Below are 27,638 nucleotides of genomic sequence, written 5' to 3' on the forward strand. Positions count from 1 at the left end.
CTAGGTTGGACATTAGGAAAAAGTTCCTAACTGTCAGGGTGGTTAAACACTGGAATAAATTGCCTAGGGACGTTGTGGAATCTCCATCTCTGGAGATATTTAAGAGTAGGTTAGATAAATGCCCTTTCAGCATGACTGTGAACCACTGATAGCTTGGCAAACTGTTCCCAGTGAGTAGTTATGCACCCACCTTATAGTAGCTCCATCTAGGTTGTATTTCCCTAGTTTGTTTATGAGAAGGTCATGTGAGACAGTATCAAAAGCCTTCATGAAGTCAAGATATACCATATCTACTGCTTCCTCCCTATCCATAAGGCTTGTTACCCTGTCAAAGAAAGCTATTAGGTTGGTTTGACACGATTTGTTCTTGACAAATCCATGCTTACTGTTACTTATCACCTTATTATCTTCTAGGTGTTCACAAATTGATTGCTTTAATTATTTTCTCCATTATCTTTTCGGATACTGAAGTTAAACTGACTGGTCTATAATTCCCCTCAGCTGTCCTGTACCCAGCTACCAAATCTGCCCACTTCTTTCCTGACCTCTCTGATGCACCAGCCCCTTGACCATACAAAAATCTGCAGGACACTGACAACAGCGAATTATGGCCCAGACTAAAAATCAATTCAATACCAAGTTGAATAACGCAAGGGATACCGCACTGACTAGATTATTCATGTCCAGTTCAATGAGAATCCGTAGGTTTTTAATTGACTGGAAGCTTCAGCGGAACCTCCACTCTGCTGCAAAGGCACATTGCAAGCACCGGGGGCGCTATCACAGAGTTTAGGCCCACTTTGCCAGAGTAGATGGGCCTGGATCAAGGGTTGCATTTTTTTTATGCTGTATGCCAGTTGTCCATGGGGAACCTATACTAGTCCCTCTACAGATTGGAAGGAAACGCTGTGCAGGTGCCTGCCTGCCAAAGCGGCACATTACTAAATGAAGTGAAAGCAGAAATCACCCAGATGGCCTGCAAGACAAAATCTAAAATAGCCACAAAAATAAATAAATAACCAACCCCACTCCTGTTCTCATCCCAGTGCCACAATGGTAATGACCCAGATCTCACTGACCCGAAAACACACTGCTAATCTCCCAGCGACTGGCAATCCCCCGATGAAGATTGCGCTCTGTCTGCGCCTTTCACTTGCGGGCTCTGAGCGAGTGGCTAAGTGCCGATAAAAGCTGGTATTAATGGCTCCCTAAGTGCCCCCTGAGCTCGGCTGTCAGCATGAAGCAGCTCTGGTCTAATAGCCCCATGATATCTGCAGCTTTTGTTCTGGGGTGGGGAGCGGGGGATGGGGAGAGGGACCTAAACAATACAAGCCTATTTCTCCATTGCAGTGGAATTAGGCCCATTTTCTCAGCCTTAACATCCCAAGAATTTTTAGTGACAATTCCCCCAGGATTATTAAGTGGCTCATCTCAGCAGCTCAGGTTGACGAAGGCTTTGCACAGATGTCAGAATCCACGGCCCTCCTGGGAGTTTGCAAGGAGGAGAATTTGCTGGATATGCAGATGGTTCTGCTGCGTGCAGAGGGCTCGATTCTGCTCTCAGTTACACCAGTGTGTATCAGGAGCGACTCTATGGAAGTCAGTGGAGCACACTGATCTAAAACCAGCACGTAAGACAGACCAGCATCATAGGGTTGCCAAGTGTCTGAGTTTTATGGCAAATCTCAGTGATAGTTGATGCTTTCCTGAAAGCCCCAGCTCCTGGAGTCCTGTGATAACATTAGAACCCAGCTTTCATTTCAAACGAGAGCAAGTTTCTAGCCCTCAGGGTTGCACAAAACACATGACCCCTAAAGACTCAAAACCCAGAAAGTAAATAAAAAGACCCAGGGGTTATTATTTTAAAATCTCATGATTTTTAAGCAAATCTCATGATCTGGGGAGGGACGAGGGGTGAGGCTGAGTCATGATTTTGACCACTTGAGATGGTCAGGCTCTTTAACACCACTGAGGTCACCAAGGCTAGAGGCATGACATCTACAAATATGTATCTGGGCTTGACCAATCAGTGAGCAACAAACCAGGATATGTGGAAGTTATACTACACACCTCATGATAAAGGCTTGAAGCTTTCAGTTACTATGACTTATTTGTATTACAGCAGCACCTAGGAGCCCCCGTCACAGAGAAGGACCCCAATGTGGTAGGTGCTGTACAAACCACAGCTCACCTAGGGCAGGACCATCACCTGCCCTTAGAACAGTGTGCCGGGGAATAGGAACACAAGACATCCCCTTTGCGCCCTGTACTGACTGCCCAAAACAGCTGCAGCACCAGGAGAGCAGCTTTCGCGGGGCAGCCACTCCCCTCCCATACTGGTTGGTAAGGAAGCCTTAGCCCCTTTCCTCCAACATGCCAGCCAGGGAAGCTGAGCTGCTGCAGAGAGAGAAGCAAGTCACACTGGTCTATACCGATAGACACATATTGTAATTTAACACAGCTGCATTACCCCAGGGGCAGTCCAGGGAGCTAATTGTGACTCTGAGAGTTACCAATCATTCCGTGGTTGGTTGCCCTCTCCCTGGGTCCAAAGGGTAAGTAATCTGCAACTGGCCTATAGCAGTGAAGTCTAATATATGCTTATAATGCAAGTTACATTGCAATCTATCCTATAGGGGCGTCACAAGGAATCGGGCCCATTACTATGCAGTCTGAAAATCAGTAAGTACATCAGCAAAAGCATGTCAGGGCTGACTGGCCAAAAGTAGCCTTCATGGAGGGCAGATGTATCATGGGTTGGACCAGATCCTCCGCTGATGTCAATCTGCACTGATGCACTGAACTACAAGGGGCTACACCAATTTACACCAGCAGAGGATCGGGAGAGGAGCAGAGGAACAAAGGAGTGAGCTGTAACTCTCAGAGTCACAATTAGTTCCCAGCCTTGCCCCTGGGACAGGGTAGCTCAATTAAACTCTGTGTCCACCTGGCTTCCTCTGGAGGACCATCTGCAAGGAGATGCAGACTCAATTCACACATACCATTCATTGGCTAAAGCAGTTGGACAGGAAATTATCCATGGCTTGGGAACCCTGGTATTGTCCATCTGCTATGGATGTGTCACGCCTTGGTCCCTACCAGTAGAGTGAATCTACATGACCCACACTATGCCATCTGCTCCGATTTGCCTCGAGTCCTGATGAAACAAAACAATTTAAAGAAACAGACATGGTATATGGTGTAGACGAGCTGTTAAGACACTGAAGTCCAACCTCAGACCAGATTTTAATAGTAAGCAGTCAGTGTTCTAAGAGAGCACCCATTCAATAGAATGCCTGAGTTTGTTTCTGTCTTTTATTTCCCTTTCTACAAATCTTGATAATATTTTTCTGCTCCCCCACTGACATTTGGGAAGTCCTTTGGTCACTGAAGTAGAGGGTTTGGAGAACTACTTGGTGGGTGCCTAACCACGAGGCTCAAGAATCATTCTCACTCTCTCCCTGTGGCTCAATGACTCCTTAATTATTTATTGACTAAGGGAACCCCCACACCAGAATTTTTTGCCTGGATGAAAAACTATGAGAGAACCAAGCCTGGTTATATTTTCTGCACCTTTTTAGGATATATGGAATCACAGCTCTTTTAAAACAGGAAGAATTAATTAAGGAAAACAGCTACAACTACAGACACATGCACACAAGTCCCTACACAGCTTGAGTCCCAGCTTTGTCCTCCTTGTTTACCCAAGGCCACACTCTGGCTGGACCTCTATTCAGCTCATAGAGCCATCTAGTGGCTGAATAATCTATTGCAAGTAAACATACCATTACATACCCAGTACTGCCAACCCCAAAAGTTCAAAAATCGTGTCAGCCCTGGCCCTCCTGCTATAAGAGAAGAAGAGTATTTTCTAAAAGATTTTGTCATGGGTTTTGACCTGGCTTTCAATGTTGAACTCCCCCTGCCTCTTCCCCTCCCCCCCCCACCTACCCCTGAGTGTGTCTGACTATTACAGTGTTGCCCATTCTCCCCAATGTTCCCAGAGCAGGAATTCTGCAGGGACTCGGACTGCGGCCTGATGGCATGGGCCTTCCACCTTCTCCCCAGCCCTCAACATTCTAATTCATTAACTCTGTGACCCCCCACCCTATATCTGCCACTCCCCCAGCCCAACAATTAATTATGCACCACTCCAGCCCCCACATCAAATTTATCTCCGCAGACACACATCTGTCCCTTGTCAGTCATCACCTCTCTGCTCCTCCTGCAGATTCAGAGCTTCTTCTCCTCCCTTCCCGGACTGACCCATTGCTCACAAGAGGGGAGGGCAGAGGAACTGATGGGCTCTTTCTGCTCCCTGTTCCCCCTTCCCCTCCTATGGAATTCTCCTTCCTCCACTATTTAAAAACTCCCCGGCTCCTAGGGTCGGGGCGGGGCATTCTGCCTGCCTTCTGCAGCAGCTCTGATTGGCTGTTCTTCTCCAGGAAGGTGAAAAAGTGGGGAAGGCAACCAATCAGAGTGGGCTATCCCTTGGAGAAGTCCAAAAATCATGCGGGTGCTGGAGCTTTTAGCATCATTATACAACTAGCGCCAGTGATTTCTCACAATGAAATCCCGAGAGTTGGCAATCCTGCATACAGTACGTTGAACAGTCCTCAACATCTTCATTAAACACAGCCACAGTCCTCGGAGGCCAAGGTTACACAATTTCTATGAAGAATCTGGATGAGCTTGGTGCATTTCCTGATGTTGCATGTTGTCGGCCTACAGCAGGGAGTTGACTGCAGCTTCAAAACAGCCGTGGCTGACTTTAGCATAAAACAAAGAGATTTAATGCAAACATCTGAATTTCTAGGCTTGATGGTGTCAGGGTTCCCCAATGGCCAACACTTGAAAATCCTCCCCTCTCAGCATCCTGAAATGAATTGCTATAAATAACAGTGTAATTTGGGAGGGAAGAATATGAGTAAATCTACAGAAAAAACAGAGTACAATTTTGGAAATATTAATAAAAACCTCAAAAAGAGGACATCAAAAGAAACAAGCATGATTTCTGTATTTCTAAAACCAGCCCCGCGGAGGACTCCAGCAGGCGGTATCAAATTGACAGCCTGGATGGCAGAACCCAGAAAAGAGAGAAAAGTTCCAATTAACGGGAAGAATCAGAGTGCTGTTCCCAGAGTTTCATTTAAATCAGAACCAATCAAGGATTGTTCTGGTTCCTGCAGCTTCGCTCAGGAAATAATGAGAGAGATGAAAGAGGCCCAGCCAGCTAATGCAGTCCTGCATAGCCCTTTGAAGCTGGGAAATCACAAACATCACTTCGGAGATTTTCCGTTCATGCGGCAGCTGTTGCACAGGCTTCTTCAAGAGAACGATCTGCTGCTTGATTTCCTTTAGTGCAGCCCCTGCCTGAGCGCTAACAAACGATCATCAGTCACACATGCAATGTGTTTTATAACAACAACAAGACGGAGCAATTTGAAGGACACCATCAAGTGGGTAGGCCTTAAATCTGGCCTGCCTTAACAGTCTGGATCGAAACTGTTCTCCATTCTAAATCCTTCATTCTTACTCCATGGGAGAGAATTAAGAAAGCAAACGATAGCTGCTATTTTTTGGTCAAACACATCCCACCAGTCCCACGGGATTTGTAGCAGGATTTTGACTGAAAGACTCTGTTCCCACGATTGTGCTGACATCACTGATGCTGCTGGACAAACAAGGGAGTAAAACCCAAAGGGAGGGGTGCAGATCTGTGCTGACTGATTAAAAGACCATTGCAGTTGACAGGCATCTTTCCAGAGACTCTCTGGGCTTGGGTGCCAATCCCAGAAGCACCCAGGAATGAAACTGGTTTGCCAAACGGAAACTGGGGAATATGGAGAGTGCAAGTAACTTTGGTTTCAAGCTCTCACAAAAGTATTAAAAATAGAATAAAAATAAATGCTATTTTTAAAGCCCCATACAGCTTTAAAATGAAAAGAAAAAATAGCCAACATTCTATTTTGTAGCTGGAATTTTTCTCACTGAATGTCTTGTTCTCAGGTTTCTGTCCACTTTGGAAAAGACTCCATTGAACACCTCCTATGCTCTGGAACAACACCTACCCAGGACAGAGCTCTGCTAGAAACACACCACCGCTGATTTCAGGTCAGCCTAGATGAAGGGAAAGGCAGCCTGGCATTCACCATGCGCCTAAAGATTCCAAAGGAGTTTGGAGCATTTCACTCAACTACCTAGGTGAACCCCTGATTAAAAGCAGATGATTCTCCACCTTAGTAAGGGAAGGAGAAAGATATAAGCCACATTTATTGGATGTCTAGCAGGCTTTCCGCTCAATTTCCCCTTGTCACATTGCCACCAAGGACTGCACACATATCTAGAATCACCAGTTACGTGTTTCTGACCCCAAAACACTCGTTCACATGCAAATGCATTAGCTCACACATTTGCACAAACAAAAGCTCCTCCCCAAAACAGTGGGGTGAACAAAAGCTGGTCTCACAGTTGTTAGAGGAAAGAGAACAAACAAGGATACGAACACGATTGAATTGAACTCCACGTCAGATTTAGCTGACAGGGCCCTGAATGCATTTCCCCACTAGATGCTCTCCCAGGACACTACAGACTCGTGCCTAGTGTGAGGTCAGTTAACACTCCTGCATTGTTGGGGTTATTTATGCACCGCGTGCCCAGCTGGTCTATAAATGTGCCACAGTTCATTTTCAACTATTTCATATGGGGTAGGGTGAGAGGGAGAGTCCTGTGATGGCATTTGCCATCTCAGTCAGTTGCAGGCCAATGAACTTAGACCTCCTGATGCCAAGCATGGGCAGAGCTGGGATGGGCAAAGTGGTATCTACTTCACAATGCTCAGATCCCTGACAATCCCTGAGGGCAGCACTGAAGCCCCTCAATGGTAGAATGGGCGCTGGCCAACCTCAGCTGGCTTTGGGGCATCCCCTTTGTTAGCAAAGCAAAGCATCATGAAACAATACCCAGGCTGAGCAGAGTCTTACCTTTGCAGACCACGTTGTTCTCAGCCTCGTAGCCGGCCTTGCAAGTGCAGCGGCCAATGGGAACCATCCACTCCCCATCACCATTGCAGTACAGCTTAATGGGCACATCCACCTCCTCGGCATTGGGAATGCAGGTGCCACGTGCAATCACCAAAGAGGTGCTCTCTGCCCCAGTCATGGTCTCTGGGAAGATGGCAAAGTTCTGCACCACGCTCGGGCACTTCTTAAAGAAAACCCTGACCGAGAGCAGTGACATGCAAGCCCCATAGTCCTGGAAGGCGAGGTAAAAGCCATTGCGGGTGAGTGGTCCGAAGCTCCTCACCTCAGTGTTCACCTTCATCAACCGGCCCCCAAAGTCTACCTGAGAGAAGCTCTCATCAGCAGCAATTGTGTCCACTTTGAGGTAGGGCGCCTCCGTCCAGAAGGCCGACTTCTTGGTGGCAATGATAGAGTCCGTCTCGTAGTAGTACAGGTTGAAGGTTTCCTTGCAGGAGCCAGGGACGTTGGGGAGGCTGCTGCAGTCCCGCACAGTGAAGCGCATCTCGGTGTAGATGCGGTGAGCGCCCCGTCTGTTTATGAACGTGGTGAGGAGCCAGTTGTTCTGATTGGGTTCGAAGACATTGCACACCTGGTAAGTGCGGATGGTGTTCAGGTTCTCATCATAGCCGCTGACTTCTTCCCACTGGACAGAATTAACACAGGAGAGGAAACAGGCAATGAGAAGGGTTCAGCAAAACCAGCACAGAGATGACACTTTAACCTATTGGCCCATTAATCACTGCCGCATGCGGGGAGTTAGTGACATAGAGGGTGAGAGAAAATCATGATTAGGGCTCAGGATTTATGGAATCAGCAAATACAAAGCAAAACCACCAGTCCAAAAGCAGAAGAAGAGAAACTGCCCCAGCTACACACACACACGCATGCTCAGGTACAGTGATGCTTTTCACATTCATAATAAAAAATAATACTAATAGCACTTGTAATCAGTAGATCTCAAAGCGTTTTACAAAGGAGGAGGTCAGTGTCATTATCCCCATTTTACAGATAGGGAAACTGAGGTACACTGAGGTGCTGTGACATTTCCAAGGTCACCCAGCAGGTCAATGGCAGAGATGGGAATAGCACCCAAATTGCCTGGATCCCAGGCCAGTGCTCTAACCACTGACTCTCATTGTCTCCTATTCATTTCTTGTCCCCATTCTCATCCCCAAGCCTCTTCCCAACACTTCAAGATGGTGCAATGCTGCATCATCTCATCACTTTGAGACATTGTCACAATGACTGGCAAAGCTTATGAGCAATTTTTAACCATGGAAGGGCAGAGCTATGTGGACGAAGCTTCCAGAAATCTTGCTCGCACTATGTCTCTAAGCCAGAGGTTTTCAGATTGCGGACAACTTGCTAGTGATCTGCAGAGAGCTGGTTGGTTGCATGGTGCTGCTCTCTTCCTCATTTCCAGCTGCTAAATTGCATGAAGACATAGTCAAAGACAATATAAAATGACTTTTCCATGTGAGTGATTGCTCTAGTTGCCACAGGGATGTTACATGTGCATAAATGGGAGGAAAGATGATCCATATACACTCATGAGTGGAAGGGAAAATGGTACATAAGAATATTTCTCTATTAAGATGTAGTCAGCATGTGGCTCTGAAAAAATGTGAGACATCATGCTCTAGGCGGTGCTATCAGATTCTCACTTTCATGAGTAACAAAATCAGCAAAACAGAGACTGAGAATGCAGATTTGCAATTGGATTCATGAAACAGCATCAGTCTAAAATTGGTTATGATTTCAACTAAGGGGCAGCAGCTAACTGTAAATAGTTGTGATGACATGAGAGTCCTACAGACAGATTTATAACCATATAATCCATTCATTTATAACCATATAATCCATTAATTTTAACTAGTCTGTGTTTACAGTCTCTTTATTAGTAACAGCGTTATTCATGCAGCAGTCTTTATGTGCTACAGTGGATGCGATGCATAATTCCTAGGAGTGCCAGTGTCATATGTCTATGTATGGCAAACTTTTTGTGTGTACAACGTAAAATGCTTGAGGGTCCTTATATGTGCTGATGTTAACATACTGACAGGGAAGCAGGAGGTTATAAAACAATATGCTGCCTCTTTGCAACATCAGAATGTTATCACAGATTTTGTTCCCTTGTGCTTCCTTTTAAATAGTCTGATAAATATTTTCGTCCACATTTCCACTAATAAATTGGAGTTCTGGTGTAAGATCTGGAGTACCAGTGTATTCATACAAGATCTTGTAAGAATACACGCATCCGCTGGGCACTTTGGACAATTTTACCCCAGTTCAAACTGTGCTCAAGCTTATGAGGGCTAACAGGATCACAGCTGAAGTTGGCCTGGCTGCATTGTGACTAATTGTTGTTAACCAAACAAGGAACAGATGGTGGCAAACAACCCCACCTGATCGTGTCTTCTCTCCCCGCATCCTATTCCCGAATATGCCATGAAAGCTGTACAAAGATATTACTTCTCTGCATTCAACAAGATGTCATTTTGACAGAACCCAGTGTTTTCTTGTTATCATTACAGAACACAGTTGAAGGGTACTTGACGTCATTCTGGCTTACTGGTTCAGGAGGTTTATCATTCCATTTTTGGGCTTTGCATGATGGACCAGAATCCAGTTAATTTCAGACAATTGTCTGTCTATCTTTTAGCAGTTATCTGGCCATGAAGCATCAGCTCCAGGAGTTTTTCTGACCTATGCAAACTCCCTGAGAAACATCCAGTCCTTCCTATTTGTCATCACCTACACGCTCGTATGTCACTGCCTGCCTGGTTTGCATGTTAGTCATAGGCCTGTACCAACATTCATTCTAGATGTCAAGCTCTGGTTCTAACTCCATTTCCATAGACGACTCGCTACCACACCACTTCCCAGGGTGCTTGGATCCTGAGCGGTGCTGCAAAATTCAGATGTGGATTGTGAATCCCCCAAAGTTCATGGATTTTCACTAGCCCGAAGGATATTGACTGCAAAAGCAGCTGCAAGGGAGAGCAGGCTAAATACGCCCCGTGCCAGCAATGATCACTCAGACACGCTGCAGGGGCAGGAGCCCATAAGCAAATCCCAAGAGCAGCCTACCACAGGAGGATCTAGGCAACTGCAGCTGGGACACACCTCACTGTAACTCTCTCAGGAGTCCTTCCTATTCCAGCATTCCCTCTGCTAGTGAGCTGTCTGTGTGAGGAAGGGAGAGTGGCTGGGAGGTACAGGGAGAGTGGGGCTGCCAGTGTATTGGGGTGAGGCAGAGAAAACGGGGTGGGTTAGGCCAGCTTAAAACTAGCCAAGAGGCAAGATACCAGACTGGGAATCGATCGTAGGGAAAAGTTCAAATCAAGGGGTGGGCAGAGGTGGGATCTACTCGGGAGGGATATGCAAGGGCTGCAGATGGATTCCGCAAGGTTGGGGGAAGGGTGCAGAGCAGATATGTGTGGGGGAGAGGACTAAAGTAAGGTTAATGTGCAGAGGTTAATTCAAAAGAGAAGATGAGTTCCCTTCACACATTCCTTGGCCTCGATGATAAGCAAGCTTCCCTCCCCTTGCACAGCCACACAGGGGCCGCTCACAACTACTGGGCTCTGGGAAGAGTAACTGCTAAGGAGCTGGATGATGCATCGGGATAGGGGGGCACGTGAACATGACCCTGTCTCCTCCCACCCCTCCAAGTAGCAGCTGCAGCAGAGATTATGAGGCGCATTCTCTCAGGTGCTCTTCCTAGTTTAGGTCAGTTCCGCACTGCCCCTATGCAGAGCCATGGCTTAAATGCCCTTAGATTGCAAGCTCTTTGGAGCTACAGGACCCTGTCTCAGCATGTCTGGAAAGGTTTCAGCACGTTTTGAGCATTACAGCAATACTAAAGATGAGGATGAGAAAACCACATTCAGGGATTGTTCCACTTGAGATCGGCGCTATTTTCCCAACCCTCAGAAGGCTAGGTTTGGGCTTAGCTCTGCTCCTCAGTGGAAAGAGAAAGAGGCAAGTGGTGAATCAGGGAATGGGGTCTGGGTGCAGGGCCGGCTCCAGGCACCAGCTTGCCAAGCAGCTGCTTGGGGCGGCCACTCCGGAGAGGGGCGGCACGTCCAGCTGTTCGGTGGCAATTCGGAGGACGGGCCCTCACTCCCGCTCCGAGTGAAGGACCTTCCTCCGAATTGCTGCCGCAGATCGCGATCGCGGCTTTTTTTTTTTTTTTTTGTGCCACTTGGGGCGGCAAAAACCTTGGAGCCGGCCCTGTCTGGGTGGCAGAGCCAGGCGTGTGTGGGAATATGAGTCTGCAGAGCACCAGGGCGCATGTGGGGGGAGAGGTGGTCTCTGCAAATTCAGGTGCAGGAAAGAACTTGCTTCTCGCATGCAGCCACACATGCTGGGGAATTTGCTTCTCCAATAGAGCCCCATGCATGAGGTCCAGACCATTGCTGGATCCCACTGACATGAATGGCGTCCTGTTCACACTGCTGTCTAGGCTTTGCAGAAGCGAAGGAGGGAGCAGGTAGCTGCGACATAGGCCACACGATTTAGAAACTCTATCTGGAAGAGGCTCCAGCAGTTCATGGAGCCCGCCCTTCCCCTCTGCTCTGCCAGGCCTGTGAGTAGGCACCGAACAGCACCAGCTCCTGCCTGGGGAGTATCCCTGTGGCCTTTGTAACAGCTGTGTCTGTTGTTGCCACTATAACAGCCACAAATTCATTGTTTCGACAAGATCCTTTTAAATAATTCAGGGCGTTGGGGATTAAGTCAGTGCTCTTCCCTGTCTCTGCTGAGCTTTAAAACCCTTCCAGCTGGGAGACCTAAAGAGAGTATAATGGACTGTTCCACCTCCTGGCTCCCCTCCCCGGGCCCTCCCTCTCCCCATTCCAAGAGCCAACTCAACAACAACAACAACAGCGCACAGCAAAGAAAAACCGGGGAAAGAGCTTGGCCGGTAACCATAGCAGCAAGAGCCGTGCTATTCAGCTGTCATTATTCCGATGGCTCACACATGTGATTATCCAAAGCTGTCAGCTGAATGCAGTCTGTCATTCTTGCCCTGAATGGATCATGTAGAAACAAGTCAAGGGAGTGGCCAGCGGCTGTTTCTGTGCACTGGAGGCGCTCTTCACAGCACCTTGGTGCCAACACATGCCAACAAGCTTATTCTAGAGGGATCACTTCCCTTCTGGGGATTTCCTGCTTTGAAAATCCCTCCGTCCTTCCTGCTGCAGGCACCATAACCTATGCTACCAGGGACTCAAATTTGTCCCTTATTATTTTAGTGGGGATACGTACATGCTTCATGAGCTGAAACATCCTGGCAGCTCCTGCCATTAGAAATAAATTCACCTTCTGGTGTAAAATACAGGTATGGTACTTGTGCCACGTTATCATGTGGTAATGCTGCAAATAACTTGTGGCCATGCATAAAACATTTAAAGAACAACTAGAGTACGGCAGATCTATATTGTACCAACAGTATATCTACACTGGTCTATTTACCTATAGAAAAATCCTGCTCCATTCAGCTACCTCTTAAACACAACGGGCCAGACCCTCAGCTAGTATAAATCAAAGTAGCCCAAGGCAACAGACTTCAACTTACATCAGCTGAGGATCCGGCCTAAAAATGGTAATCATAGATACGTCATATGGTTGCTTTGCATAGTAATACCTACACTGTAGTTTTAAGCCTGTGACAATCTTGTTTCTAATACAACCTGTGTAAAGCCAGTCTTAAGGGCATGTCCAGGAATGAGGACTTGCAGCTAATCGGGTTGATGTGCGCGGCTCTGGTAGTGAGAGTTCTAGGGAAGAGCCGTCGCCAGGCCAGCATCAGAAGACACCAGCGTGATGCAGGGAGAGTAACTCACTTGGTCTGCACGGAAAGGAGGCACAAACAATCCCTGGAGACAGGAAGGAGGAAGAGATGGCAAGAGCTTTTTGGAAGCAGCAGCGAGAGCTTGGGAGCATGAAGAAGGAGCAGGAAAGAGAGGGTTGGGGAGAGCAATGGGCATTCACATCTTAATCTTAGCCATGAGAGATGGAAAGAAACATACAAAGCCATCCAGTGAATGCAAGTCGGTTCCCCGCAATACCATGGGGAGGAAGTGGTGTGGAGGATGGGACTGAAAAGAACTTTTGGGAGAAGAGTTGAGAGCTGGCCAAGCAAGTGACTCTGATCTACATACTGTTCTGCTTACTCCTGTACCACCCCAATGAAACATCTAGCGTCAATGGGCAGCATTTGGCAATATATGTTCTCTGCTCTCTCCACCCTGGCCCCAGCTCTGTTTTCTCTCTCTTCTCTACCCATCTGTCTATCAATACCTATATCCATCTGTCTAGATCAGAAGTTCTCAAACTGGGGGGCAGGCCTCCCTGGGGGGGAGGGAGGCCAGAATGTATTGGCGGGGGACATGAGAAGCTTTAAGAAGGGTGGGGGGAATCTTACTGTGTACATTTTACACACAGCAGTGAATAACTAGCAACGCTCATTCCTCCAGACCTATCAGGCCCTCAGATGGTGCTGTGCATTTTGACAAATTCCTGGTAAGCCTGCATAGCATTATACAGAGCTGTTGCCATCTATATGTTAACCTGTTAGCTACAACGCAGTGTGCCCATTTAATTGTGAGCCTGGACCACAATCGCCATTTTGCTTTTGCTCTTATTACAATGGATCGTTGGCTCATTTGTGCAACAGGAAAAAAAGCTCAAGTCAAAAACCAAGAAACCAAAACTGATTCAAGTGAAGCACCACCACCGGATGTATATGTTTATGTATTTGTGTTGCCGGGTGTACATTACTACAGACTCAAAGAAGGGGGGCACAATGTAATAAGTTTGAGAACCACTGGTCTAGCTATCTGTTCTGTTTACTCTCTTAGTCAATTCTCTCTTCTCTATTGCCCCTGTCTGTGTATTGTATCTGTAAGTCTATCCATATGTTTGTCTCTCTGTATATGTCATTTTTACCTATCCACTTGTTCTGTCTTTCGTCTACATGCAAGTATCTGTTTACCATCCACTTAGTTATCTGTCTATATATCTCCTGTCAGTCTGTCTGAGGGAAAACTCTGTTTCATGTCAATAACTTCTTTCCAGTGTTGAATTGTGCAGGGAAGTTTTGTACAGAGAAGGCAGATCAGGCACTTCTATTAACCATGTCGCAAAACACAAAGAAAAGGGATATTCCATAGAACCAAAAAGGTGGCAAATCAAAAAGGATACAAGGAAATACCATTTCACAAAATGCACAGTTCGCCTGTGCAATTCACTGCCACAAAGATAGGTGAGAGTCCAGGAGCTTAGCAGGATCCAAAAAGAGGTCTGAACACTCAGATGGCTAAAAACAATAGCCAGAGCTAAAACAAATATTAAAAATAAACCCAAGAGTTTTAGAAGGGACATCAGTCCCCATCCTCTGAAGTATACGCCAGCCCCCCATGGATGGTGTTAGAAGAAACTTTCCCTGAAGGCAGGTTATTCCCTAACTGCCCTTTGCAGGGTTCTTGCACCTTCCTCTGAAGCAGCTGGTGCTGATCATTGTTGGAGACAGGACATTGGATGACATGCAGGGGGCTGGAACAATTTTTACAGTGTGTGCACGGGGGTTGAGCACCATTGAACCAAACTGTAAATCCCGTATATGATGGAAACCACTTCAAGCCCAGGGCTGCAGGACCTACGATGACATGGCTCTCGGATCTGATCCCGTCTGGCTGCTCCTATGTTCCTGCATCATTTGCCACCCCCACACTCTCTACATTCTTCACCAGCTTTCTTCTGTCTTTTCCAAATACAGAAGGGGCTCAACTGTGTGTGAAGTGGCTTTGTTAAAGGTGCCAAGTGATGCCCCTCAAGACTGAAACCCATAGGCTTAAAGCACATACCCCACACTCTCCACTGGGCTTAAAGATCCAAGGATCCAAGGGAACCATTTTTAAAGGATAAGCAGACACCCAAGCTGTGTGTCCCCCACTGGGCTGCTGCTGTGAGAAACGGATCAGCAATGCCTCTTCTAGCCACACCAGCACATGCTCCTTGCCTTTCCTCTTGATTCTCAGCTGGACAGGATAAACGGAAGCCATTTTTGTCCCAACTGCTCCTTAGCATAGCTGAGAGATAGGGCTGCTTGAATTTGCATTTGCTGTTGAACTTCTTTTTAGATCACATGTGTCAAACTCAAGGCCCGCGGGCCACATCCGGCCCGCCATACAATTATATCCGGCCCGCGAAATCGTTTTATATATCTGTTTTTAATGGCCCTGTGATATGACGCCCCAATAACACACACTACAAATCCCATGATGCAGTGCAATTGCCGCCAACGGCAAGCCGCGGTTCAAGTTCACGGTCTGTTGATGTATACAACGCTAATATCAAATCAAAGCTAGACCCCAACAATGGCCAAGAGAAAAATTGATTCTGAAAACCGAGGCTTTCAAAGCCGGTGGGAGAATGAGTATATGTTTACTGAAATTGCAGGTAAACCAGTGTGTCTCCTTTGCGGGAGTAATATCGCTGTAATGAAGGAGTATAACCTAAGACGGCACTACGAGACGAAACATGAGAACAAATTCAAAAACCTGAGCGCAGGACAGAAGCTACAAAAGGTAGAGGAGTTGAAGAAGAATTTGACATCCCAGCAGACGTTTTTCACCAAAGCAAAATCACAAAGTGAAGCTGCTGTGAAAGCAAGTTTCATTGTGGCCGAAGAGATCGCCAAATCAGGACGGCCGTTTACCGAGGGGGAATTCGTAAAGAATTGTATGATGAAAGTGTGCGACGTCCTTTGTCCAGATAAAACGCGAGCGTTTGCAAATGTAAGCCTCAGCAGAAACACTGTTGCTAATCGGGTTTGTGAGATGGCGACTGATTTGAAAACACAGTTGACTGAAAGAGCAAAAGATTTTGTTGCATACTCCCTTGCCGTGGATGAAACTACTGACGCGACTGACACTGCACAGCTGGCGATATTTATCCGTGGTGTGGATTCCAATTTGTGCGTAACAGAGGAAATACTGGACATTAAATCGATGCACGGGACAACGAAAGGAGAAGACATCTTTGGAAATGTATTTCAAAGTGTAACCGACATGAAACTGCCGTGGGAAAAACTCGTTGGACTTACAACAGATGGCGCACCTGCTATGTGTGGTGAAAAAAATGGACTGGTGGGAAGGATGCGCTCAAAGATGCGGGAGGAGAACTGTGCCGGTGAGTTGACAGTGTATCACTGCATCATACACCAGGAATCGCTGAGTGCTAAAGTCCTAAAAATGGATCATGTGATGAACACTGTAACACAAACCGTCAACTTTATCAGAGCCCACGGTTTAAATCACCGCCAATTCCAGTCTTTTCTGCGGGAAATAGATAGCGAGTTTGGCGATATGCCATATCATACGGAGGTCCGGTGGCTAAGTCGGGGAAAAGTTCTCAAAAGACACTTTGAGCTGCGAGAGGAAATCTGCCAGTTCATGGACAGTAAGGGGAAAGACTGCACAGTTCTGCGGGATGAAAAGTGGAAATGTGAGTTGGCGTTCCTGGCTGACATAACGTCGCATCTTAGCGCTTTAAACCTTCAACTCCAGGGACGGGAGCACATAATAACCGATATGCATGATGCAGTGAAGGCATTTCAAGTGAAGCTGCGCTTATGGGAGACACAAATGCACCAATGCAACTTGTCTCACTTTCCCTGTTGCCAAGTAATACGGAACCAAGAAAGTGCCACAGTTTTCCCAAATGCCACCTTTGCTGAAAAACTCAGCGCGCTGCGCACTGAGTTCGCACGGCGCTTCAGTGACTTTGAGGCACAGAAAAGTAACTTCGAGCTGCTTCGCAACCCATTTGCAGTCGATGTGGAAACCGCACCTGTAGAAATGCAGATGGAGCTGATAGAACTGCAATGTAACGGGACACTGAAGGCAAAGTACGACACTGCGGGGCCAGCACAGTTCACTCGCTTCATTCCTGAAGCGATGCCGCAGCTCCGCCAACATGCGGCTCGAATCCTGTCCATGTTTGGCAGCACATATCTGTGCGAGCAGCTGTTCTCTGTGATGAAAATTAACAAAACGTCACACAGGAGTCGCCTCACTGATGAACACCTGCAATCGATCCTGAGAATCTTCACAACACAGAACCTAACCCCAAACATAAACGAACTTGTTGCAAAGAAAAGACTCCAAGTATCAGGCTCTGACTAAATAGGACAAGAAAATGGAATGTTATGATTTGTTATGATTATACTTTTGCTTTAAATTCAATTTTTTATTTATATTTTCAGATTTTTTAATATTCCAGCATGTACAGATTTTGAATGTATTGTATTGACAGGATATTTTTTTATGAAGAGCAAAATATTTTAAGTTGAAATGTATTTATTTTGGAACGATATCCTGTATTTTGGTTCATATTAATGGTTAAAAAACAAATATTTAGTCTGTTAAATAAATGGTTATACTGTTCGGCCCGCGAGTTTTGAGTTTTGGCCCCCTGTGCAATTGAGTTTGACACCCCTGTTTTAGATAGAATATTGGGTTCTGACTAAATGCATGTCTTCATGGAAAGTACCTGCTTTCCTTGAACATTTTCAATTTTTCCATTTGCAAACCAAAAATCTGAAAACCAAATGTGAGTGGTTGGCCAGAATATATTTCTTTTCTACAGGTTTTAGCCATACAATTTAGAGTTTCATCCAAAAAGTTTGTTTTCGGTTACCTAACATTGAAAATTTTTGGTTTTGGGGGTTTTAATGAAAACAAAAAAATATATATTCAATTTTTGTCAAGCTTTTCTGGCGAAAACCAAACCATTTTCCAACCAATTCCTCTGAAGTCATGGGCAAAACTCTTATTGACTTCAATGGGACAATAATTTCACCCATAGCGATCAGGCTGTGAGAAAGAGCTGTAGCTGCATGCATGAGTTATGAGGTCATAAGTCAATATAGTTTACAATATTCTGGATAACTCTTATCTGGATACATTTTATTACTGCTGTGCAGACGTCCAGCACCTGCACTGGCCAGGAAATTGCACAAACCTGCTTTAGGCATATTTATTGAGAGCTGTTAAGCTGAACAAAAGACTAAGATTGTGCTGTTACAAGAGGATACTTAAAGAATATTGCTTAAATGTTCAAGTAGGCATGGGAACAGGAGGATACACTGTTTAGCATAGACTGGCATCCAAACTGGATTGACCATTTCACCACTCTGGTCTGGTTTTGAGGTAATATACGGATGTTACCTCTCTCTATGACAGTGAGAGCTTTATTAGAATACTGAGGCTGGTTTTGGTGTGCACACTTCAAAAAGAATGATGAAAAATTCAAAGGGCTTCAGCAAGGCGCTACACAAATAATTGAAGGCCTGGAAAAATACCTTACAGTGAGAGACTAAAGATGCTCGCTCTAGTTATTTTGTCAAAGAAAAGGTTAAAATAGTAACTTGAGCGCTGTCTACAAGTACTTCATAGTAAAGGCTCTTTGATCTAGGATAGGGAGGCATAACATGAGCCGACACTTAGATGTTGAAGCTAGACAAATTCAGACTAGAAATAAGGTATAAATGTTTAATAGGGAAGGTAGTTAACCATTGGAACAATTTACCTCTTGAGGTGGTTGATTCTCCATCACTGGGAGTCGAAGTAGCATAGGGTCTTTTTCTAAAAGACAGGCTCTAGCTCAAGCAGAAACTATGGGCTCAATGCAAAAATTATTCGGTGAGGTTCTGTGGCCTCGTTTATTCTTGAGGTCAGATTAGATCATCTTAAGGGGCCCTTATGGCCTTAGAATCTATGAATTTGAGACATTATGAACTTGAGTCTCCTATGGAACAGGTTGCCTCTAGCCCAAGAAAAAGGATTTGTTCTGCCATGCCGCATTTCATAATGCACATTTTGCACCTGCCTCCTGAGGGCTTCCACAGTACCTGCTTATGAGGGGCGATTACCAGCTACCTTTCATTTGCTATTCCGGTCGGCATTTTGGTAATTTGTCAATACCGGCTACGGGGGCTGGATTTTCACAGTCACTCAGCTCCTGAATAGGCATCGGAACAAAGGCGAGATGCTCATAAGAGCCCACACTGAGCGCCTCTCACAAAAATCAAAGTCGGGGCCCTTGTTTTGGTGCCTCAATAGGAGCTGAGCAGTTCTGAAAGCCTGGGCCTGGGTGCCTCAGAAAAAATTAACTCTGACTCCAGGGCGGGAAAAATAAGAAGCAGATAGTGATCAGAATGCAAGATCACAGGTTAGAGGATTGTGAAATGCTAGTGCGAACCACTGTGGCAGGAGGAAGACTGCAGGAACCCAAATGGTAACCACACTTATGTACAACCCCTGCCTACTGAAGTAGTCTTAGCAGCCAGCTGTAAAACACAACTAGATTCAGTTGCGATTGAAAACTTCCACCAAGATAAAACATACCCATGTGAAGTATATTGGATTTTTCACTATTGCAATGATCCGTCCTTATATATTTTCATTGCTTTAATGTAGCCATCCATCTCACCATCCATCCACTGGCCTACCTCTGTACCACCTCTGTTGTAGTATCTAGCTCACTGTAACCCTCTAGCTATCAATCTGTTATACCCATCTATTAAACTGAAGCCAGTCTTCCTAACTGATTCGTCCCTCCCCCGCCGCCCTTCCCAACCCCCGCCGCCTTTCTGTCCCTGACTTTGTCTATCACTTTCTCTGTCAGGGGAATGTGAGTCAGGTTATTTTATGCTTCCATTCCTCAAAGACTGGTATTGTATAAGAAAGATGTTTTAAGTGCCTCAGGGTGTTTTGTTCCTCATTACTTCATAAAAGTGACATTAATAGCCAGGGAAGAGCACTGCTGAGTGCAATTATGGATGATGTTCCAGGTATGAAAGCTGTTTTGAGCCTGCTAATGTTTCCTAATTACAAGCCTTTCGGTAGAGAGTGAAAGAGAGAGAGGATGGAGAACAGTGACTTAACTGAGTGGTTTACCTGGAAGGAGGAAAAGGGGGGAAGGGAGTTCAGAGACTTGTCTGTATGTGGAAAACCTTTCTGAAGCCTGGGGACCAGCTTGAGGACAAGATCTATCTCAAGGATTACGTCTGTGTGGCTGAGATACAATTCTGTGTATCAAGTCAAATGCATACAGCCAGCTGTGCCATAGACCAAGTCTTCTTTCCATGGGCATCCAAGTGGAAGCCAGGCAGGAAGAAGCCACTGCACAGCTTCAGAACAGAATTCGCTTTATGTAGCACCTGTTTGAGTGGCAGTGCCAGCAAGTCCCATATAAAGTTCTAAGAGCCATTATTAAGAAGTGCTAACAGTGTGCTTGGCCCTGCACACAGGTATTATAGTGGCCTGGGGCCCAGTTCTCTGTTACTGGCTTTATACTATTGTAATTCCATTGACTCCTGACTTACACTGATGTAAGCAGATCTGGTCCACTGTCCTTGCCCCAAAGCAATACGCTTAGTTTAGAGACAGCATAATACCCATTTGGAGATCAGCAATAGCTCACCCGTGTTGGTTAGAACACTAGGGTTATAGCTCCAGCTCTTTCCATCAAGTGCCACAGAAACCCCTCCCTGGGCAGCAGGAACTGGATTTTATTCTCCTCTGGAGGAACAAACGTACTCTAGGTAAATGCTACAGAAAACCAATCAGTTGACAGGAAGATATTTGCTCAATGGCTGCTAAGGTCACTGCAGAAAACAGGCAGGACAGAAGATTATCTGACAGATGCTGGTATCAATCAATGCTGCTTTCACCAGTGCTGGTAAGAGAGGCCATTAAAATTAGAAGGATCCTTAGAAGAGAAGTAATTCACTGGGGTAGGGGACACGTGTGTGTCTCCATTTCCTTAAGTGGCAGGAAGGAAAGAAAACCTCCTCCTCCACAATGATCCCACTGTCTACCATGGTTTTGGACTCTGGAGGTAGGGTGACATGCTGCTCTTACAATATGCTATGCTGGAAGGATCTCTGATGAAGAGCAGAGGACTCATTCTTTGCCCATGGACCTGGACCTGTAAACATATGATGTTGCCTATGAAGTTTGTAGAGGAGACATGCAGTCCTTTTCCATAGGCTGCTGTTAGAATGGAAATATAATACATTCTCTCTCTCCCCCACACCTACATACCCCATCCACCCCTGGCTGGGTGAGCCCTTATATTCTGTCAAGAGAGAATGCTCAGGTGCCTGATAAAAGACTCTACTAGACTGTCAGGCAGCTGAGAGATCACAGGCTCAGATAGAAAGATCAAGGCTGAGGGAAAACTATACATGACCCACAATTAGCCACTGAGGAAGTATGAACAGGGGTAAAAGGACCCTTATCTCCCTTGGTGAAATCTTGTAATGATGTCTGCGGCTAGTTTACATCATATCTGTCTTTTGTAACATTAAGGCAGAACAAGTAGGTCAATGTTTTACAAACTGGGCTCTGGTTTTATGTGGCTCCATTTTTAAGTTTCCCCCACACCCTAGCCCAATTTTCAGAGCTGTTGAATGCCCAGCGCTCCACATGAAGTCACAACCTCTGACACCTAGTTGCCAAAAATGATGAGCCACTACCGACATGATGCTTCCATACCAGTAACAGCAGTAGTGGCTGCTTCGGCATCCTTTCTTAGGGCTAAGTCAACAATACTGGTCTGAAGCATCTTTTTAGGAAAATGTTATCTTCTATGCATCTGCTACAAGAGAGAACAAGACAACATCTACCGTGGATATCACTACAGAGTCCACCTTGCTCCTATGGACAGGCTAGGATCTCTGATCTTGTTTGCTGAGGTTTGGGGGGGCGGCTGGACAATCTCACTCAGCTCTGATGATGTCCTCTGTGGCTGGGTGCAGGGGTATAAGTTTTCTAGACTGAACTGAAATACTACAGCTTTCAGTGCCCAGCCCACTTAATTCCTGGTGCTTCTCCTTCCTGGGGCGATCACGTGGTCAGGAAGATCTAGTAATGGTACTACCCTCCTATTATCTCAGGTGTGTTCAGGAGAAAGTACTTCTCCCTATTTTCTCCTGTAAGACTTTGGGCATGGAATCAGACAGTTGCCCATCATCCCAGCAACAGGGCAGTAGTTCTGCGTTTTTCTCCTCATTTTCACTTTTGACTTCCTGGGAACCCTTGGGCTAGAACAGGGGTGGGCAAATTTTTTGGCCCGAGGGCCACATCTGGGTATGGAAATTGTATGGCAGGCCATGAATGCTCACAAAATTGGAGGTTGGGGTATGGGAAGGGGTAAGGGCTCTGGCCAGGGGTGTGGGCTCTGGGGTAGGTCAAAAATGAGGAGTTCAGGGTATGGGAGGGGATTCGGGGCAGGGGGTTGGGATGCGGGGGGTGGGGTGAGGGCTCTGGCTGGGGTGCGGGCTCTGGGGTGGGGCTGGGGATGAAGGGTTGGGGGTGCAGGAGGGTGCTCTGGGCTGCGACTGAGGGGTTTGGTGGGCGGGAGAGGGATCAGGGCAGGGGCACGGGAGGGGGTCAGGGGTACAGGCTCCGGGCGGCGCTTACCTCAAGCGGCTCCCAGAAGCAGTGGCATGTCGCCCCTCTGGCTCCTACGCAGAGGGGCAGCCAGGCTGCTCTGCACACTGCCCTGTCCATAGGTAGTTCCAGGCAAATGGGAGCTGTGGGGTCGGCGCTTGGGGCAGGGGCAGCGTGCAGAGCCCCCTGGTTGCCCCTATGCATAGGAACCAGAGGGGGGACATGACGCTGCTTCCGGGAGTCGCGCAGAGCCACGGCACGTGCAGAGCGGGGCAAGCCCCGGACCCTGCTCCCCGGCGGGAGCTCAAGGGACGGATTAAAATGTCTGAAGGGCTGGATGCGGCCCCTGGGCCGTAGTTTGCCCACCCCTGGGCTAGAAGAAAGTGAGAAAACACCCTCTCTCTTTTATTGAAAGCTCTCTCCTCATTACCAGGGCCTGCTCTACTAATTGGGCCTACAAGTTTACCCTAACTGTGAGTTCAACTGTAAAAAGTGAGTGAAGGTTTATAAAATAGGCCAAAATAATCTATAAAAATGACGAGAAAAAGGTGCACACGGAAGACAATGAGACTGAATTAGACCCAACAAAAATCCCTGCTGATAACTCAAGGACTATGTTAAGATCATGTCTGGTAAACATGAGTGTGGGACTGGAAATCAATGGACAAAAAATGAACAAAATAAGAAGGGAATGGGCTAGTCTGCCTGTTGCTCCCTTTTGGTGTTCTTAAAGAGAGAAGACTGGGGCAGGGGAGAGAAATTAGCAGAAGCAGCTGTCAGTCAACAACTGCTGGCTGGGTTGGACGAACAGATGAAGAGGCTACTGCTACACTGACTGACTAAAAGATGAGAGAACAGCTCCACCATTATAGCAGCTGCCATCCCAACCATCTGCTGGGAGTACTGTGACCTCTGCGGTGTGGGTTGTCCTGACGAGACTGGGCCAGAGCGGGGCCCAAATGACACTGCCATCTTCACCAACTCAATCCCAACCACCAGCTGGGATGTGAGATTGTCACTCCCTTTACCCCATGTGACCTTTTCTTTTCCACCTGACTACTTCCTCTCTCCCCCCCGCCCCGCTTTTCCTTCTGTCTAAGAGGAATCTGGCTTAGCCAGCCAAAACTGTCTTTTCTGCGATACTGATGGAAGCCTGTTACCTGACAGCCAACTAAAAGCAATTCCCTAAGCGGCCCAACCTGGGTACAAGCCTGCCAGGTTTGGGGGGAGAGGGGGTGCTGATAAGACCACATCCTGTGTTTTTCTAGTACTGAGTTTTCAGGTAAGAGGTAACACCAGAGACAGAAGCTGGATTTTCTCCCTTTGCTGGTCTTTTCCCCCTTCTTGTGCATGTTTGTCTTCTAGGGAACAGGATTGGACTTAACAAAAACAGCAACAACTCCTGCACATTTCAGTGCACTTATTCTTTTCCCCCAGTTATTACCTTCTAAGAGACTGCTAAATAAAGGGGGGGTTTATTCTAAAAACTCTCCACCCCAAGGGAAAGAGAACAAGGGATGCTGTTTAAGTGACAGTCTCACTTCATACTTTACATTTCAACTGTTTTTTCTTCCTTACTCTATCTTATCTTTCATAGAATCATAGAATATTAGGTTTGGAAGAGACCTCAGGAGGTCATCTAGTCCAATCCCCTGCTCAAAGCAGAACTAACACCAACTAAATCATCCCAGCCAGGGCTTTGTCAAGCCGGGCCTTAAAAACCTCTAAGGATGGGAATTCCACCACTTTCTTAGGTAACCCATTCCAGTACTTCACCACCCTCCTAGTGAAACAGTGTTTCCTAATATCCAACTTAGACCTCCCCCATTGCAACTTGAGACCATTGCTTCTTGTTCTGTCATCTGCCACCACTGAGAACAGCCTAGCTCCATCCTCTTTGGAACCCCCCTTCAGGTAGTTGAAGGCTGCTATCAAATTCCCCCTCACTCTTCTCTTCTGCAGACTAAATAACCCCAGTTCCCTCAGCCTCTCCTCATAAGTCATGTGCCCCAACCCCCTAATCATTTCCATTGCCCTCCACTGGACTCGCTCCAATTTGTCCACATCCCCTCTGTAGTGGGGGGACCAAAACTGGATGCAATACTCCAGGTGTGGCCTCACCAGTGCCAAATAGAGGGGAATAATCACTTCCCTCAATCTGCTGGCAATGCTCCTACTAATACAGCCCAATATGCGTTGGCCTTCTTGGCAACAAGGGCACACTGCTGACACATATCCAGCTTCTTGTCCACTGTAATCCCCAGGTCCTTTTCTGAAGAATTGCTGCTTAGCCAGTCAGTGCCCCACCTGTAACAGTGCATGGGATTCTTCCTTCCTAAGTGCAGGACTCTGCACTTGTCCTTGTTGAACCTCATCAGATTTCTTTTGGCCCAATCTTCCAATTTGTCTAGGTCACTCTGGACCCTATCCCTACCCTCCAGCATATCTACCTCTCCCCGCAGCTTAGTGTCATCTGCGAACTTGCTGAGGGTGCAATTCATCCCATCATCCAGATAATTAATAAAGATGTTGAACAATACCAGTCCCAGGACCAACCCCTGGGACACTCCGCTTGATACCAGCTGCCAACTAGACATCGAGCCGTTGATCACTACCCGTTGAGCCCAACAATCTAGCAAACTTTCTATCCACCTTCATAAAAGGGAGTTTAATGGTCTCTTTGCCATGGTATAAAACAAGCTGAGGTCTCTCTCTACTAAACCCATTTAAAACGTTTTGATGTTGACGGTGACAGGGTACGTAAACACTTTTGGCTCTTTGGGTCCAGGTATTCCATCTAAATTAACACAACAAGCCTTAGCCCTGGAAGACTGAGACACTCGGTTCTGAAGTATCTGACAAGGAAACCTGGGAGGCAGAGAAAGAAACAACACTTCTATTTCTTTCCCCCCAAAGAAAAGCTGTCAAGTTTAGTTGCTCCTTGTGGTTTGTTCTCCTGCAAGGCCTTTCTGCGGTTAAGGACTTCTGGAAAGTTAATGCTTTGGTCTTCTAGCCAGAGCTGCTGGTCCCTCACTGCTACTTTCAGCAGAGTCAGATTTCTCTTTAACTGGGTGTGAGCTTGCAGGGAATCCCACACCTCCTTTGCCTCTGATCAAGAGTGTGAGGCTCCAGTGATGCATGGAATGGATCTGGGTAAAACCCATATATAAGAGGTGATGTTTTAGGGATGTCTACGCTGCATGCTCACTTATGGCAGCATGTAGAGTACCTACAATGCATGCATCCCCCAGCCCAAGTATTAATAGCAGTATAGACTGTGAGGCACTGCTTAGGTGAGTAAAGAAACTCCAGAACCATATGGTATATACCCTACATGGCTCTCTACATGCCCAAGCAGTGCATCCCCTATCTACAGTGCTAGTTTTAGCAGTGTAGTGTCCACTTGCCAGAGCCTTTCACTGCTGGGTGTAGCTACACACTGCAGTGGGGGCACAGCTTGCTTTTCACAGTGGCACATAGCTACGCATACCCCATACCTCACCTGCCAGTGTAGACAAGGCTTCAGGGTGAACAAACCCCACACTCAGCTTATATATCTGTATAACGCCTAGCACAATGAGCCCTTCTCCTTGATCAGGCACTTAGGGCTACTGCAGTACAAACAGGCTCTTGCTTGGGAGGACCTAGACCTACAACCAGAGTCAACAAATTTCTCTCTGCAAGGAAGGCTGGAGACCCAGGGCAGAATCTATGTACCTGAGAGAAAGCCTTGTGCATAAGGTGAACAACTGGACACACTATTTTGTTCATGCAAATCCTGCATTTGCTCAAGCAAACCTGCCAGTGCATGCTCAGATTAGCAGCCATGTTGAGGAGCCTTTCAAAAGTTTGCCTACATGTAACTAGGTGACCAGCCCATACTGAAAAGTATCCCTGCACCAAAGGGTCTACTTATTATTCCTTCCTTGGCAAGTCACCCATATGAAAATGCAGACTCAGGTCTACACTACCCGCCTGAATCGGCGGGTAGAAATCGACCTCTCGGGGATCGATTTATCGCGTCCCGATGGGACGCGACAATCGATCCCCGAATCGACGCTCTTACTCCACCAGCGGAGGTGGGAGTAAGCGCCGTCGACAGAAAGCTGCAGAAGTCGATTTTGCCGCCGTCCTCACAGCGGGGTAAGTCGGCTGCGATACGTCGAATTCAGCTACGCTATTCACGTAGCTGAATTTGCGTATCTTAAATCGACTCCCCCCTGTAGTGTAGATGTACCCTCAGATACAAAGGTCTACATGCTTTGCACATACATAAATGAAGGTGAACCACGTCTTGTGCTAACCAGAGTTATCTATTCAGGAAAAAAAATAAGACTGCAATTGCCAGCCTTAAGGAGGTCAAAAAGGGTGAGTCAGCTGTCCAAAAAAAATTCAAGCCAATCATGAAACAGAAAATTAAATTGGTTTGCCTTCTAGTTTTCCCCTTTATGGAGGAAGACATCCCCCCCACACTGGTGGTGAGGGATGATTTCAGATAGACAAACCCAGCCCGGGACGTACACCCAAATAGGCAGTCTTCTTCTTTCTATGGGAGGGTACCTCGTGCCCTTCTCCTAACCAGAAATGGGGAAGCTGTTCTCTCCCAGCACTATCCGGCTCCCATTGTGTCCTCTAGCATCTCCCTCCCCAGGCTCCTGCTCCATTTCAGTCTCCTACCCAATATCCCCCCACCCCCATTTTATCACCTCCTCTACAATCTGCTGCCCCCTAATATCCTCCTTCCCTTTCCCCTCACTTCCCCCCATTCTCCCTCCCTTCTTCCCAGTTTCCCAGAGCCGCCCCCCCACACACACACACAACCCTGAAGGAGGGTTTGCACACACACACACACTTTCCCCAGTTTATGAGTCAACATTCCCTCCCACAGAAAAACAGGTTCTAGTGCTCACGAGCTGTATATGAGCCAGGACTGAGTACACAACGGTTACTGCTGTGCAATTTTCTACACAGTTAATGCACCAACAGACTCTGACTCATTGCTTTGCAAAATGTTTTGGAATGCCATGGCTATGGGCAGAAGGTGGTACCGTACAGAAATCAAACCCCATCTCTTCCACTCTGCAGCTGTTTCTGAAAGCCAACCTCTTCCTGGCAGCGTGTGAGTTGAGTGGAGGCTGATGCTATCTGA

The 27,638-nt window shown here is 46.7% G+C and overlaps 1 protein-coding gene across 11 annotated transcripts in view; it reads right to left on the reverse strand.

Moving 5' to 3' along the window:
- Positions 1-27,638, reverse strand: part of EPHB1 (EPH receptor B1) — a 350,847-nt gene that overhangs the window by 236,533 nt on the left and 86,676 nt on the right. For all 11 annotated transcript variants that reach the window (XM_065556231.1, XM_008171781.4, XM_042853436.2 and 8 more), the window contains exon 3: positions 6,984-7,665. In XM_065556231.1, the coding sequence (XP_065412303.1) occupies positions 6,984-7,665 (682 nt within the window). The remainder of the gene's footprint in view (positions 1-6,983; positions 7,666-27,638) is intronic.

Source organism: Chrysemys picta, chromosome 9 (assembly GCF_011386835.1).
Source record: "Chrysemys picta bellii isolate R12L10 chromosome 9, ASM1138683v2, whole genome shotgun sequence".
NCBI classification, from domain to species: Eukaryota; Metazoa; Chordata; order Testudines; family Emydidae; genus Chrysemys; species Chrysemys picta.